Source organism: Daktulosphaira vitifoliae, unplaced genomic scaffold (genome assembly GCF_025091365.1).
Source record: "Daktulosphaira vitifoliae isolate Bord-2020 unplaced genomic scaffold, ASM2509136v1 Scaffold_1, whole genome shotgun sequence".
Lineage (NCBI taxonomy): Eukaryota > Metazoa > Arthropoda > Insecta > Hemiptera > Phylloxeridae > Daktulosphaira > Daktulosphaira vitifoliae.
In genome coordinates, this window is record NW_026099572.1 from 9,284,252 (window position 1) to 9,300,788 (window position 16,537).

At 24.1% G+C, this 16,537-nt stretch overlaps 2 protein-coding genes across 3 annotated transcripts in view; one reads left to right on the plus strand and one right to left on the minus strand.

The window, feature by feature from the left end:
- LOC126894279 (uncharacterized) overlaps window positions 1–16,537 on the minus strand; it is a 139,702-nt gene that overhangs the window by 107,118 nt on the left and 16,047 nt on the right. The gene's annotated exons all lie outside the window — the stretch shown is intronic.
- LOC126894274 (nonsense-mediated mRNA decay factor SMG5) lies at window positions 52–11,675 on the plus strand. 2 transcript variants are annotated; one of them, XM_050665165.1, is made up of 15 exons: window positions 52–562; window positions 1,816–2,038; window positions 2,259–2,469; window positions 2,536–2,773; window positions 2,843–2,999; window positions 3,080–3,290; window positions 3,981–4,181; window positions 4,281–4,391; window positions 5,399–5,499; window positions 5,572–5,817; window positions 7,788–7,904; window positions 10,696–10,927; window positions 10,984–11,152; window positions 11,221–11,357; window positions 11,422–11,675. In XM_050665165.1, the coding sequence occupies exons 1-15, from the start codon at window positions 477–479 to the stop codon at window positions 11,484–11,486; spliced, it is 2,505 nt and encodes an 834-aa protein (XP_050521122.1). In that variant the 5' UTR covers window positions 52–476; the 3' UTR covers window positions 11,487–11,675. The 2 variants fall into 2 exon arrangements, with proteins under 2 accessions (XP_050521122.1, XP_050521123.1); XM_050665166.1 differs by having other exon boundaries at window positions 10,699–10,927.

Consider the following 16,537-nt stretch of genomic DNA (forward strand, 5'->3'; position numbering starts at 1 on the left):
GGTTCGCTGTTCGTTCATCAAATTTAAAATTTATAGATTATAATTTATAAAACTAGCAAATAAAATGATTTCAAATAATTTCTTATCAGTAAAATTTATTACGTCACTAGAATTTGAACAACCTTAGTTTTTAATTATACTTAATATTTACCATAGAAATCATCATTATAAATAATCATTTGATTTTCCCACTTTTCTTATAAAGCGAAGTCGAACAACTTGTTAGACGTTGTTTGTTTTTCATCGTTTTAATTTATATTGACAACGGGTTGTTATTTATTTGCGGAGTTAACGTCATTAATTATGATGAAGACATTCACTAAATGTTCCACTGTAAAGTTATTTGATTATTTTAAATTAAAAACTCAGTTATTGTTTTCTTGTTCTCCAATCTTTTGATAAATACTTATTTTATATCTGGAGACCCAATGGTACCTTAGGTATATATTTTCAGAGGTCATGTAACAAGAAGCTTAATGAAAATAAAAATGAAGAAATCACAGAATTCATTAACAGAGGAGTCCACTGCTGAAGCTAATGAATCCATAAAGAAACTTTATAAGTGAGTTTACAATTAAAAATATTGAAATAATTTTTTAACAGTATTTTACAACTTTCTTCATATATTTATGAAGTGACAATGTATTTGTGATAAAAATATAGCCATTTGTTAATATTATTTCCTTAATTATATCATTTTAAGTATGATTATAACTTGGCTAGTATTTTGAAACAAATACATTTTTTTTGCTAAATTCAACTTGTATATAATACAAAATATGTATTATCTATGTATCGTTTTTAATTTATATTTCAATTTACTACAACCAAACCTGATAAATTTAATTTTAAACTCAGTAAATAGGTAAAGCCATTTTTGGATATTATAGAAATACATTTTTTCAAGCAAATGGCCATCATTTTAATATGAATTAAGATTTAATTTTTACTGTTTCTAATTAATGAAAATATGTAACATATATATAAGAGTTAAGACATTTATTATTACTGACTAAGTTGTAACAAGATAAACATCCAAGAAAGAAATATTTAATTTCTTGCCTAAATTGTTTTAAAATATCAAAATTGTATTTAAATATAAAAATATTTGAACATAATAGTCATAAATAACTTTTATACATAGTATGTAGAATAGTTTATTTTGTTGTATTTGTATCTTTTAATTTGTTTGTATTTCTAATACTTATATTTTATTTCATATACAATGCGAGTAATAACCCAACATAAAAATTTATGACAGATTAGTTTAACAATTCAAGAATAAGAGTATATACACCAATGTTAATGTTAAAGAATAATATTTTTCAGTACATTTTTTAAGCATTAATTTTTGTTTAATATATTAATCAATGTATATTATAAAAAATCTTATTTTCAAATATAAAATACTAAGTAATTTTTTTAAATATTAAAATTTATAAAAACAATCAATGAGGAAATATGTTAAGTATAAAATTAATTCTATCCTTAGTAAATATATACTTTATATAACATAAGAAAAGGCCATTTGTGCATTTCTAACTAGTTTTACAATCATCTTTTTCTCCATCACATAAAAATGTACTTTGATTAGCCATTAAATGTCAGCTCTGTTTGATCATTATGTTTGGTCACCTTTGCCATAGTGTAAATGGCTTATCACCTATCTAAGTATGGAGAGGATGTGTAATTTTTGACAAATTTATAGGAATTAATTAGTATGTTCTTAAATTAGAGTATTATTTTGTCTCACCATGAAAAAATTTATAATCATAAAAATTTCTTAATACTAATTTATAAATCAATAATTTACAGAAGTATCACTGAAGTTTCTCATTCTTTGGATGATCAGCGGGGCCGTTCTTTAACATGTAAAGATTTATTTACAGTTAATATTGAAATCCAACGATTAAAGTTAAAAAACTATTGTGAGAGAATGATTTTTTCTGATCCATCATGTTATGGACGGAAAGCTGAAGAAATATTGTGGCGAAAAATCTATCACGATGTTTATTCTACAGCAAAAATACTGAAAAAAGTAAAAATACTATTATAAATTTTTGTGCAAAAATGATGTATTAGTTTTTATTTCATTTATTTAGTTAACAAAATTTCTAAACTATTGAAGTTTTGTTTAAACAATCAATTTACTAGTAACATAATTTTTGTTGTTTCATTTAAAATAATCTTAAATTATTTTAATGTTTTCTATAATTAGCTGTGTTACAATAATTTCTTAATTGTTTGGTTTGTTATAGAATAATGTTTGGAATAAAATTGAAGTAGCCCTTCTGGAAAATCATTTTCAAACTGGCATTGGATGTTATTATCATATACTCTTCAAATTCCAAACTGAAATTCATTTTGAAATACCAGGATTATTTGACTTTTTTAAGATATCAAATGATGAATCAGATGCTAATGCTGTTAAAAATAATCAGATAACATTAATGAAAAAAAATGATAAAAGTAATCATAGATCATTATTAAAAAAATTTTAAATCCTTTTTAATCTCAATTTTACATTTACATAAGGTATAAGAGAAGAATTTGGAATGAAAATTATTATTTATCGTTGTTTAATATGCTTGGGTGATTTAACTCGCTATATATATGAATTAAATAAATTGGATTTATATTACGTAACAGCCTGGCGCTATTATAAACAAGCTCTATTGTATAAACCTGACAATGGACTTCCTCATAACCAAATTGGACGTTTAGCTTTAACTAAAAATAACCACTTAGATGCTGTCTATCATTATATTAGATGGTAAATATATTTTTTATATTTATTAGCTGATTTAAAATAATTTAAATCTATAATTTATAAATATTCTAGTGTATTCAGTGTTGAACCTTTTGAAGGCGGCGAGAGGAATTTATTATTGTCATTACAACAAAAATCAGAAAACATAAATAATTATTTTTTGGAAACATTTTTCATAATAGTTGATATTTGGTATAATGGAAAGGATAATGAAAAAGAATTAAATGAAGTAATTATCTATATCAGATGGGATTTTAGTAAAAAAAATTAATCTATAAAATTATTAATTATATACTATTTGTATTTCAGATGTATTCCAAAATAATTACTTGTTTTCAAGAATTATGCTCAAATAATATAAAAAATAAACAAGAATTGCTATGTGATAATGTTAAATCACCACAGGCTAATGATGCTTCTTCACCATCATACAAAGATATTTCACAAATTTTAACTAATGAAAATATTTTTAAACTAATAGTTATTATAACTGCTTGTTTAAAAAAGTTGCATAAAATAGGTAAATAAAACTATATTAATAAATTGCTTATTATTAGAAACTGTATTTTAGACACTATACAACAAAAATATCAGGGGTGAATTAGTAATTACTGGTGGGAGGGGGGTAAATAATTTTTTTTTTTTTTTTTATAATATTTTATATTTGAAAAATTTTATAATTTTGTAATGTTTTTTATACATTAAAAACTTCAAAAAGATTAAATTCAATACATTTGTTAATAAATGATAATATTTCTCGGAAAACCCTATGTTGCATTGAATTTTACTCCACAAGATAACTATATTTTCAGTTGATATTAATCATTTACTCATTACATTAATATATTACTTGATAGAATCTTAGTATGGCTCAGTTTAAGGGAAGGGGGACGTAACCCTGTATCTCTTCCACTAGAAATTCTTTATCATTTTATAAATTTTAATGGAAAATGACTTAGAATTATTACTTAAATAAAATACTTCTGTATTATTGTCTCATTAAAATAGCTTTAATGAGAAAAATTCTGAAAAGAAATTTGATTTGATCTAATGATTCTTGAAACAATTTATTAAAAGGCTGTATATTTTATTATTCTATTCATATATTTATGGAACTTTTTTTTTATAACATAAAATTTTCAACATTTAATATCAACTTTATATTGTATGTAAACACAGCTTTTTATCTTATAATTAATTTTATTTTCAGATTCAAAACATATATCAAAAGCAGAGTTATTTTTTTTTACATTAACAGAGCAATTGTTCACACAATGTGTAAATCATTATTCAAAAACATTACCTGAATTAGTTGACCCTTTTGTAGATCATACCAAATTAAACCGAAGACGACGTAGACGTGGATTTATGAAACATTCTTCTCCTGATTCTCAAGAATGGAGTGAAGGTGGTTAGTACAATCTCATATATGATATTTATAAGCAAATTATATTTTTATTATGACTCACATGCACAATATTGAGGACCAAATATTTTTATTATAATTTAGATGAAGCTGAGAGTGTAATTAGTCCTGATGATGATTCAGATGAAGATGAAAGTGAAGAAGAAATGCTAATTTTTGATATTAAAAGTCCCAATAATGACAAAAATAAAAATGGTAAATTTTTTTTTTGTCTTTATTTGAAATATAATATGTAAAAATCTTGTATACAAAATTTTATGGTGAGATTAAATTAAAGAAATTTGTTTTTAACTATACAAAGTGATTGACTCATGCAATTCAAAATTAGATGATAACTTTTCTTTCTAAAAAATAAAAAATTGTACATACTACTAAATAAAAAAAGAAACTTAGTTCTACACCTTCCCTTATCCATTCAACAGATAATCACTTCAGTTTTTTAGATAACAACTTATTTTTTTGGTATAATCTAATAATTATGGAAATAAATTATTAAAATTACTTTTGAACCAGTATTTGTGGAAATATTAACATTTCTAAAAGAAAGGAAGAGTTAAGATACAGTTATGATTATATTTATTACTAGGTATTCTACACCACAATCATCTCGCCTAGATATAAAAGTAATATAATTGTTTAAAAGATGTTATAGACCAGTTATTTTCTTAAATAGTTTTGTTTTCCAATATTAAAATTAGCTAAATTTATATGTTCAATTTATGAAACTTAAGCTAATATAAAGTTAAGAGTGGAGTTAGATCAAGATTTAAAAAATAACACTAATAGAAATCTTTATACATTTTTGAAATGTAAAATTAGTTGATTTGTATTTTTGAAGGTATTTCATGAGTAAGTTGCATCACTCTGTATAAGTGTATTTATTCAAAAGTAATTTAAAAAATCAGTAATATATAAATAAACATTATGGTCTCTATTTCAACATTTTCAAAAATATAAGGTTTTTTAAATTCAATTGTTTTATGTATTTTTGGAAAAGATTTACTATACTTTTTCATTATATTTAATTAATTTTACTATCAGTAACTTATATTATAATTATAACTATTTGAAGATTTATTTAGCATATAAGAATGTTTTTAAATAATTTTATTTAAATTTTTTTATTGTATAAAAAAAAAAAATAATTATTGTCAGACAAATAACATATTTCTTATCATTTTTTTTTTTTTATTTAATTGAAGAATCTGATGGCTCAAATGATAGTGGTACATCTTCATTCGACTCTGAGAACAAGAAAAACAAAATTCAAGTAACAAATTTACCATATGCTGAAACTATTCATGTATATTAGTATTTATTATATTTTTATAAATTTTAATAGATCCAATTATAAATGCCTATATTTTTATTTTAGATACTTTTATACTGGATCAAACATCAAATCCATCTAATTAATTTAGAACCCTCCCTGGAACTTCTAACAAGCATTGTTAAAATGCTGAACTATATGTCACAGTCAAATATTGAAAATGACTTTCCAGATTTCGATGTTAATCAATTTTTACTTCCAGAAGAACAACATTTGATTGGAATGACAACTTTGTGGGAATCTAAAATGGTTCTAAGTGACATGACTAAAAAGTGCTATTTAAAAAATCAGGTAAATTAGACAATTGTTGATCATAAGTTTCTCAATTGAATTTAAAACAGAAAATTTCAAGTACAGATTTTTGTTTAGTATTATCTAAGTAACTATTTTATTGTACTATGTAAATAGATTAAATTATTTAAACCTATGGTATTAATAAGGTTTTTTTGTAGATATATTTGCTTATGCTATATTTTTTTGGACAAATTGTCTAACTTAATTTGTTACAAAAAAAACTTTAATTGGATTTCCTTTAAATAAAAATATTATTAGTGCCTATAAAATTGTAGATGCTTAAATTATAGATTACTTTAAACTATATAGTAAAAATTGTTCACTTGTTGCTAGTATTATTTAAAATAAAAAATATATATAAAATATTGAATTAAAACAAAAAAATATATAACTCAAAAATCAATAATAAAAAAAAGTGGATACGTATTTCAGAAACAATATTATCATTATCAATGCTAAACACATACAAATCCGTGAGGTTTTTAGTAATTTTTGTGACTTATTCAATTAGTTAGATATATTAGCCTCACCTTCAAACCAAATAAATACATTTTTTAAAACATTTCTTATCAAAGAATATAACAATATTATTAGGATTTCCAACAATTCTCAAAATTGTCTATTATTTGAACAGTATTTTTTTCCATTAATTTATTGTAAAATCTGAAGTCAAAACTTAAAGTAATTGTTTTTTTTTTAATTTATTAAAGTTATTGAATTATTATAGAGGTTTTGAGCTATCAAAGTTTTAGGGGGGAAAATGGACTTTACACTTTAAAAATAAAAATTTTTGAACATAAATTTAAATCAATATGTGTAAAAACCACAATAATTTTCCAAGAACTATGAATATATATATTTTTTTAATAATCAAGGTAACAGAATTTATTTTGTCTTATTGAAGTTCTATATTATTTATAAAGCTATAAAATCTTTAAATAACAAATATTTGATAAGAAATCAAAAATATTATATATAATACATTTAAAAGTGTTTTATTTTTCTCTATATGATCATACTTAATTTAAATACTAAAATATTGCTAATTAACTTGAGCTACTAATTCATTAACAAATCAAATTTATGAATTATAAATAAGCATAAATAAACTTTTACTTTGTGATTATATTACTATCTGGTTATGATGTTTTTAATATATATATATATTTTTTTTTTGAAAACTGCATTCATTCCTTTTTTTATTTAATATTTGAATTATGATGGCTATAATAAAATATCATTCATTATATTTATTTACTTTGATTAAATATGTTTATTTTTATTATAATAGTTTATATACCTCTATATGTTTAAAACATTTAAATATTGGTGAAACTTTAACCTGGTCCTGACTAAGTCCATAACCAGTCGTAATATTTTAGACATTTTTCCAAAAAATTGGTATAAGATTTGACTTGGCAGGTTTCCATAGGGTTAATATGACAAAAATATTAAATTTAAATAATCATAATATTAGAATTTTATATGGGCTTTTTAGTCAAGATTTTTAATTTTTAGGTTATTATTCAATTTTATTGAAAATTTATCAATGTGTTTAATGATATGAAAATTATTTCCATTAAATGGTTTATTTTTTTTTTTTTAATGTAATTTAAATTTGATATTTCCCATAACCACCACTAAACATATTTTCTTTTATTGATCCTCTGAAAAATGACCATTTTTAACATGAATACCTTCTCATAAAAACATTTACTTTAATCACTTAATATCAAGTATATACTTAAAACAGTAGGCCATATTTTGCTTTTTTTTTTTTGACTTGTCATCTTATTAAAAAAAAAAATGTTTGTGAATTTTTGCATTTTTTATCAGTGTAATTTTTAATATAATAAGCAACTTATTTTTGTTATTGTAAGCAGCTATCAACTTTTTAATTTTTAAATTTAATTTATTTACAATTTTTTTATATTTCAGATGTTATATGAATAATTTTTTTTTCACAGGACGCAATTCGTATTATGAAAATTTTATGGTATGCCAAAGAAATAGCATTAAATAATGTTTTATTCACCTATAATAGTGAAAAAAAATGGTTTTCTTTAAATAACACTTTGCAACAGGTAAATAAACAATTTTTTTTATGTAATTCTTAATATGAATTTACTTTTATTACATTGGTGAACTTCAATTTTTTGATGAGTCATATATTTTTATCTACTACATATTTAAAAAAAACAACTAATATTCTTTCAGGGATAATTTATTATAATTTAATCTAATTATTAAATAATCATTTTTGTGATTTTCTTGTTAGGAAATTTCATAATAAGTATCTAAAGTATCCAAGTATTTCAAACATAGCACAGCAATTATCTGCAAATTATTATTTTGTGATATTAAAGTAACCAATATCGTGCTTTGCACATAATCTTCATAGTGGCCATCTGACAATTTTTACGAACAATGGAAATTCTTTTCTTTATTTTTTAATAATAATTTATAAAACTAGTATATCTTAGATTTTTATTTAATAATCAATATTATGTTCCAAACGGATTCTATAATCACTCGATAGTTTGAGTTAATAATCACCTTGTTTGATGTTTATTTTATATACTGCATTTCGTAAGAATGTTTTGGACTTCTCATAAATGTTTTTTTTGCTTGGCATTATAGTAATTCATATATTTAATTTTATATAATGCAGTAAGTTTCAGTTAATATTTAACTCTTATGGTAAAATTAATTAGTGTAATCTAGTTTAAGTAGAATCATTAATTTAAATTGTTAATTAAAATTTGTTTTTAAATTTCATTAAATAATTAAAATTTTAATGAAGTTTTAATTCTCTATGTCTTATTAAAATAACGCTCTTCATTTATTTAAATAATTTTTCTATTTTAAAAAATGAAATATACAAAAAATTTGGGATAGTATATCTGTACTCGATAAATGTACATGAAGTTAAAAAAAACAACCTTTTATATAAAAGATTACAGTAAAAATTGAACAGAAATGCAAAAAAAACTACTTTTTCACTTACCCTCGTAGAGAGTTTGTCGTCAGAGTTGTAGGTATATTGAGCAAATAGAACTCTCCCTTTCTAGTCGTCATTTTTGTAACACAACGAAGCAGTGAAGATGTTGAAAACGGATTTCACCAATAATGATTCGTACAGCATATATACACTCCGATGAAAACGGATTTGTATTATATCCTTTTTCTTTACGATGACTACCCCCTTTTATACTTTTCATCCCAACCCTCTACTTTCCATAATTCTGGTTTTCTTTTATGAGCTTTGTACGGCCTTATAGTTTCAAAGTGATCCGGAAGGAATATGTTGCCTTAGCCATCAAAATTTTTATTGTCTCCGCCTTTTTTTCTCGTAAGCCATTTCCTCGTTTTCTAAGAGTTTGCGTTGAGCGGAAAAAATAACTGTAATAGTCGTGTATGTTCCTTGTGGTATTATTGTGTGTGATCTTTTTGTATATTTGATGTTTTTAGTAGCGTACTCCTTACGTATTATTTCGCCCCGTTTTATCGGTTTTATTTACTGCCGGCAAACTGTCCATACAGACTATAAAACTCTTATTAACAATGTCGTCGCCTAAACTATTACTTTTGCGGTTAAATCGTTAAATCTTTTCTATATTGGAACTTTTGTTATTTTAATTAATCCCTCGTCCGAATGGCTTTTAAAGAAATTTAATCGTCCGGACGAGTGCAAAATTATACTATCCTTAAGATACAATCGCTTAATCTTCGTTTCACAGTCATTCAGTCGATTTATGAACTGAATGACTGTGTTTTCTCTTAGTCTTGACCCTTAAAATTCGTTGCAGTTGTTCCTTCGGCTTATCATCAGTCAATTATCATAAATATGCATCACTGTTTTTGTCGCCTATAATTAAAACTTGCAGTATATTATATGTAGTATATTTTAAAAGATGTCTGAAATTTAACTAGATAACACTGCTAATCGTTATTTAATTAACACCTAAAGAAAAGTTTAAAAAAATGTTGAGGTAAAATTCGACACGTTCGCGACGGCAATCTCTTTAGCGTGTTATATAAATATTTGATAACAAATACGCAATATTTTCATGTTTGTTTTTTTCAAATATATTTTCGACGCCGTTACGTGGTTGAAGAGAAGGCTATAAAAGGAAGATTTTTTCTTTCTCGCTATTGTATATACACCACCAAACCTTTAAGTGTTTACTAAAATGACTTTAAGGGAAATAGTTGTAGTAGTTGCTGTTAAAGCAAGTGAACAAAGTTTCAGGGAGCTTGACTGAAAGGGCGGGTAGACATAGAAATTTATAAGCGTAAAGCTTCGAGGTTAAGGATCGTGGTGAAGGAGCTAAGTCCTTTTGCCGAACGTTTAACCGTATTCCTTTATTGTCGTACAGTCTGTCAGTTTTATGACTGTGTAATACTCGTTGGAGCCTGACGGTTTTAACTCAAAGTAGGGGATAAGGAGAATGACTGCAATAAAAGATTCCAGACATATTAAATACAGTCAATGAAACGGAAACTAAGGACTAACACGAACTCGAAGTACAAACTACGATTTTTATTCATCCCTTCTTCATATTGTAATCGTTATGCGTTATTAATGTGAAATAACGTAAGGTTAGGTTTCGTTATTACAAAGTGATTTCAAATGAAAGTTTTTAATTCTTTAAAGCAAATATATCACCTAAAAGTCGCTAAACAAATTTTTAATTCGTAATTTAGACCTTAATATGCTTATTATAACTTAAAAAGTGTTTGACTTGGGACCTCAACTTCTCGGGATATCCTTAAATATTTATTAGAAAATATTATGTATGAAATGAGCCAAATTCTCGCTTAATTATCCCCATAAACATGTCTGTAATGTAAATTTTAAAAAAATTATTTCAGCAGATTGAGGAAAAATCTAAATTGGACAACAAACGAGACAAACAACATGTTATGGGCCAACTTTGGCTTCGAGCCGAAGTAGATAATCTTGAAGTACAAATGAAATACACTTCTAGAAAGAAAAATTTACCTACATGTATTGTATTAGACACAGACGCTCTGATCAATTATTCACTAATAGTAAAAAAATTAGTGAATAGTGCAATGTTTATTGTAGTAATTCCCGCTATAGGTAATACATACTTTTGATATAATTTGTTGTTTTTAATATTTTTAAAACTATTTCAGTAATATCAGCATTAGATGAACAGAAAAAATTAAGTAAAGAAGTCAGGTTAACAATACGTTGGTTAGAATTTCAGTTACAACAAGGTAATTGCAGTTTGAAATCACAAGGCCTACATGAATCAAAACCGATAAAAGTAGAAGAAACAATTAAAATCTCTAAAGAAATGTGGTATGTATTTTTATTTACTATTAAACACATAGATGTTTGATGAAAATTATAATTTTTTTTTTTTTCAGTAATTTTAAACATATCTTGGAATGCTGCAATTACTTTACAGATGAATGTGGAGAAAGTAATGGAATTGTTACGCTTATAACTGGATCAGATGATTTATTAAATTCGTTAGATATGATGCAAATGGCAAAATCTATTAGTAAGTTTTTATATAGTTTTTACTAATATTAATATAGCTATTATATTTGATATTGTTTTTTTAGAAATAAATATTGAACATATAAAAAAACTTCAAATGCAATTAAAGATGGCAAAAAATAAGGGTTAATGGGGAAAATATTAAATTTGGTTGAAAATTATGATATATTTATTGTTTACTGAACAATATTTTACTGTCGTACAACAACATATGAGAATTTAGTTGTACTGTAAACGATGCTGATGTTTCGAACTAGCTAAGGGATGCCAGTTAAAATTTTGAAGAAATTGCTGGACACAGCATAATATTACTTATTGATGTATTCATCAATCCTTACATCTATTTCAATAAAAATAAAACTGTAAATTTGTGGTTATAATAATAAATCAAATAACCCAAAAATATTTTTTTATTTTATTGTGTCACTAGTATATATTAAAAAAATATACATTCATATGTAAACTATGCTTTCACTAGTTAAAATCTTAACTTCTAATTCCCCCTCAATAAAATTTCATTTTATTTTATATTTTTTATTTAATTATAATATTTATTTTGTGTAACTTCTATAATGTTTAAATTTCATTATAATCTATTTCTTTGCTTATGTTTATTTCGATTTCTAGGAACTTTATTTTAAAATAATATAATGCATAATTATGTAAAAAAAAACTATCTGTTGTTTTAATCTTACACCTATTATAATATCAATTTTCCTTTTACTCGGTTAACTTTTAATTGAATTCAATTTTTGTGTTCTGCAATATCTTGAAAATTATTGATCATTCTTGTTCATTTACATACTACTAAAGATAATTTTAATATATGACTACCTGATTTTCGGTACTTTATTTTCAAAGCATAACTTAACTTGACTAAGAACTTATTGCATTATGTTTAAATTTATTGTTGTTAAAAAGTTTCTGTATAATAATCAAATATGAATATTATAAAATTTATTTTTAGATAAATTTTTTAAAGAATCATTTCATGTTACTTTTATATATATAAAATATATATAAATATATATAATTCTTATAGATATAAGAAGTTTCAGAAAGACTATTAGACTTATACAATTGAAGTTAAAAACTAAAATCATGATTTTCTTTAAAATCAGATACTTGACAATCAACATGATAATTATTGGCCTTTAGTCCTTACTTTGAAGGCTCATTTTGGAATCACTTGCTGACAACTCACATATTTTTTATTTGTGAAGAATAAACTTTCGACTTTTGACTTTCGCGCGTCGTTGCTATCAGGATAAATTAATTAGAATTTTTTCCCAATGTGCCTACTTTCTCGATTATTCTCGTCTGTATCAATAGTTGTTATAACTGTTAATTTACAGTAATATTTCAGTTGCATCTCATTTGTGTTAGACAAGCCTTGTTTATATCAATTGGTAGTTTAATGATAAAAATTTCGGCAATTTTAGAAAAATAAGGTAATGCGTCAAGTTAAATATACCGACGTATATTCATAAGGAATTTTTTTTAATTAATATTGATTGTAAGTATGATTTGATGAAAAATCAAAAAAAATTTCTTATTATTTAGAGTTTTTGTTATAGCATCTGTTATAATGGCTCTGGCAATATTAGGAAAGAACTAGTTTTACATAAGAATAGTCTCGTGTACATATTCCTTTTCTAGTAAAAATAACAGGAAAATTTTTTTAGAAGAAAAAGTGTTTTTTTCTTGTTTTATTGGTTACTTTCATAATTTTTTTAATCTTGATATAATAAATTGTACATATTTCAAAGCGAAACCTAATCGTTCTCATTTTAGCATAGTGTACCTACAATAACTACAATGTTACGGCTGATAGTCATCCATAATATTAATTTCATGAAATACATTTTTTTTTCTGTCAACTGGCACAACATTAAAAGTATGTTGTAAAAGTGAGCTCATTATAATTACCCTGCTACATATTTAAAAATCCTCTCCGATTAACGACAAAGATTGCACCTTTTTTTATATTGTAATCATTTTCTTTTAGCCTCTCTAATTACACCCAAAGAAAATTATAACAAAAGTAAAATGTAGTAAAAGTAAATTTGTAGGTAAATATATTTATACCCTTTTCAGAATGTGTGGATACGTCAACTTCTATTTGTTTTATTTTGAAAAATTATCTCTATTTTTTACATTATTTCAAAATTATAAATAATACTCAATTATTTAACACAACTACCTTAATTTAAATTTACTATGCGAATGCAATAATGACGACATTTGAGTATCCGTTTCAAATCGTTACAAATTAAATGTTAACATTTAAAATAAAATCAATTTGACTGCCAGCACAAATTAGGGAGCTATAAATTTATATTTTCTGCAATTAGATGAAGGTTTCCAAATTCCCAGAATAATAAAGTGAATAATTGAAAGCTAAAAATAATTTCATTAGTGCTACAAACTTAACATCCTTATTGGTATTATTCATGCGTCGATAATTTAAATTTGATATTATCTACTTAATATAACGAAGTAATAAACAAAAAACGGTTGTATTAAAATCATAATATCGTGTGGTCCGATAAAAGAACTATACGATTATCAGTGGCAGTTGCATGAACCCGGCAACTCTGCAGATTGACGAAACTTTGCTTTTTATTGTTATTTTTAGGGCCTCACACTTCTACACTTCTATACACAGAGCCATATTTAGGGGGGTAATGTATCCCTGCGGCAATAAAATATGCAGCACTAAATATTAGATAACATTATAATTATTTTAAACGTTAAACGAAGACATTTTTTTATAATATAATTTTTTATGTATATAATTTATAATGGATTTTATAAAGAATTATTCTTTTAAAATTAAACCAAAATTTACGAGTTATGATTATTATTATTTGATAAGTAATCGAATATTTGTGGTAGAAATATTTTATTATATACTTTTTATTCTGTTGTAATATTACAATTATTGGATTAACATTATAATTATAATGTTACTCCTGTTAGCATTAGGCTTTCCTCGAAAATTCTTAATCGCCGCCTAGCGAGAAATTAAATGCGAACAGAAAATAAGAAAATGAAAAGTTTCCAAACGCTCATGACTAAAAAAAAAATAGGTTGCTTTCAGTGAGGACGCCATAGAAAGAGTATATAAGGATCACGATTCTTTACGCAGAAAGTAACTGCCTTGATATACTAAAAATATTAAAATTTAGTATTCATTTAATTAAATAATTAAATTATTAACAATTTATTCTATTTGGCGTTTTACATGAAATTTAATAATGACATAAATTGCTTTGTTCATAGATTTAGCTTTGTAAGAAATGTTACTTCAGTTTATTTTACCAGCCTACGTTGATATAAACTCATGAAATACCACCAAACAAAAACTATTTATTTGCTGAATATGTTCATGGCTTATTCAGCTGGTAATTTATTGAAATCTAATTTTTCATTCGAGCCCTTTTAGGAAATATTTCCTTGGAATCACGGCATATTTGCATACTCTAGAATTATTTTGATGCATTCCATTTCATTGTGAACTGCTCTGGATAAACATATTACACTAAAAATTATTTACATTTAAATCTAATACAAAGTGATAGGCTTATCAAAACTCAATTACTCTCAAAATAAATACAACTTTGTAAAAAAAAAATCTTTTTTTTTGATTACATATATTTCTAGCTAATAATTACTTTTTAGAATTATTCCTTATAACTTAAAGGGATAAACTTTATTTTTTTACATAGCAACATACATATTTAACTAGCTTATAAAATAAAAAATAATAAAAATAAAGATAATGACTGGAGGAGAGGAGTGGGTGCTAACATCCCATTTTTACTGTAGGTAATGTTATAAAATCTTATTGCTTAAATTTAATAAAAAAAAAAATACTTAAAAAATCAAAATTGTTTTATTTCTTATTTGATTTTCTATTGATCTCATATATTATCTTCAATATTTTTAATTGAACGCATTTATTTAACTATGATGCTTTTAGCTTCAATATATTGCTATGAAGTTATTGGTATTAATATGTGTTTTTCCTACCTATTCACATTAATATTTGCCTATTGTTAGATCATTATTAATCAAAAATATATTATAGATTAAACTACAATTGTATTAAACTCGTTTTTTCTACGTATATATCAGCATAATTGAGTTGATAATAATTATAGATAAACACAAAAAAAACAATATCTTATCAGCTTTGCATTAAAACTAAAGAAATAAAAAAATTGAGATAATGACATCGTTTTCAAATCTATACTATATTCTCTATAATAGGACAAAGAAAAACATCTTGTGCTAAAGAAAATTACTTGGTGTGCTGCGATTTGCAAATTTTGTTTTTAACCAAAGTACTAAGTAATTTCGGGAAAATAATTGGCCAAAGTAAATAAGTTGTTACACTCCATTCGCGAGCGATTTAAAGTTTTGACCACTTTCAAAAAAATGTTTTTAAACACCGAAGTTTAATGACTTAAGGTCTGAAAATTTCATCATTACCACTCAGAAAGATATCTGAAATATCATATAAAAAAAATTCAATCCGTTTAATTTTGAATGTACAGTGAGCTTTTTTTAAGTCCATAGAAATATTTTTAAGAAGGCGCCTTCCTTTGAGTATACTATCTTTATCATAACTTGCTTAAGTATTGATAATTCATTAATTTTCGTTTTTATGCAAAATTAAATGTCACAATTTCAATGTAATATTATCATTGAAATATTTTTTTACATATATCGTATACTGTGTCACTACCCTAAATTTTTAATAAGTTATTATATTTTTGTGTGTATTTTAAAGTACTTATAAATAATTTTTTTTCTATTGATTTTTGAATGTCGGTTATTATATTTAACTAGTATAATTTTTTCCATTAAAAAAAAATAATTATAAAAATACATTTTTTTCCATAAAAATATCTTAAATTTAAATGAAAATTACAATTAATATTTCTTTTTAATTACATTCCATATTTAATAGAGTTTTTATAAGTTATGTCCTTCTGTAATTTACATTTATCGTTACGCACGATATATTTATCGTGCGTGGCATATCTGTGTATCTCTTTAGGAAGAAAAAGTAACAGGCTTTACAGTTGTGTTACAATAAGTTATTGTGTTAAATATTCAAAATTAGCTGTGTGTAGTATTGCAAGAAGCTATACAATAACTATTACAAATCTT

Bases quoted from the DNA above. Each gene is read 5' to 3' on its own strand.
- LOC126894274 (XM_050665165.1), top strand. From the start codon at position 477: ATGAAAATAAAAATGAAGAAATCACAGAATTCATTAACAGAGGAGTCC. The intron at 5,818-7,787 runs GTAAATTAGACA...TTTTTTTCACAG, and splicing joins AGTGCTATTTAAAAAATCAG to GACGCAATTCGTATTATGAA. The intron at 11,153-11,220 runs GTATGTATTTTT...TTTTTTTTTCAG, and splicing joins AAAATCTCTAAAGAAATGTG to TAATTTTAAACATATCTTGG.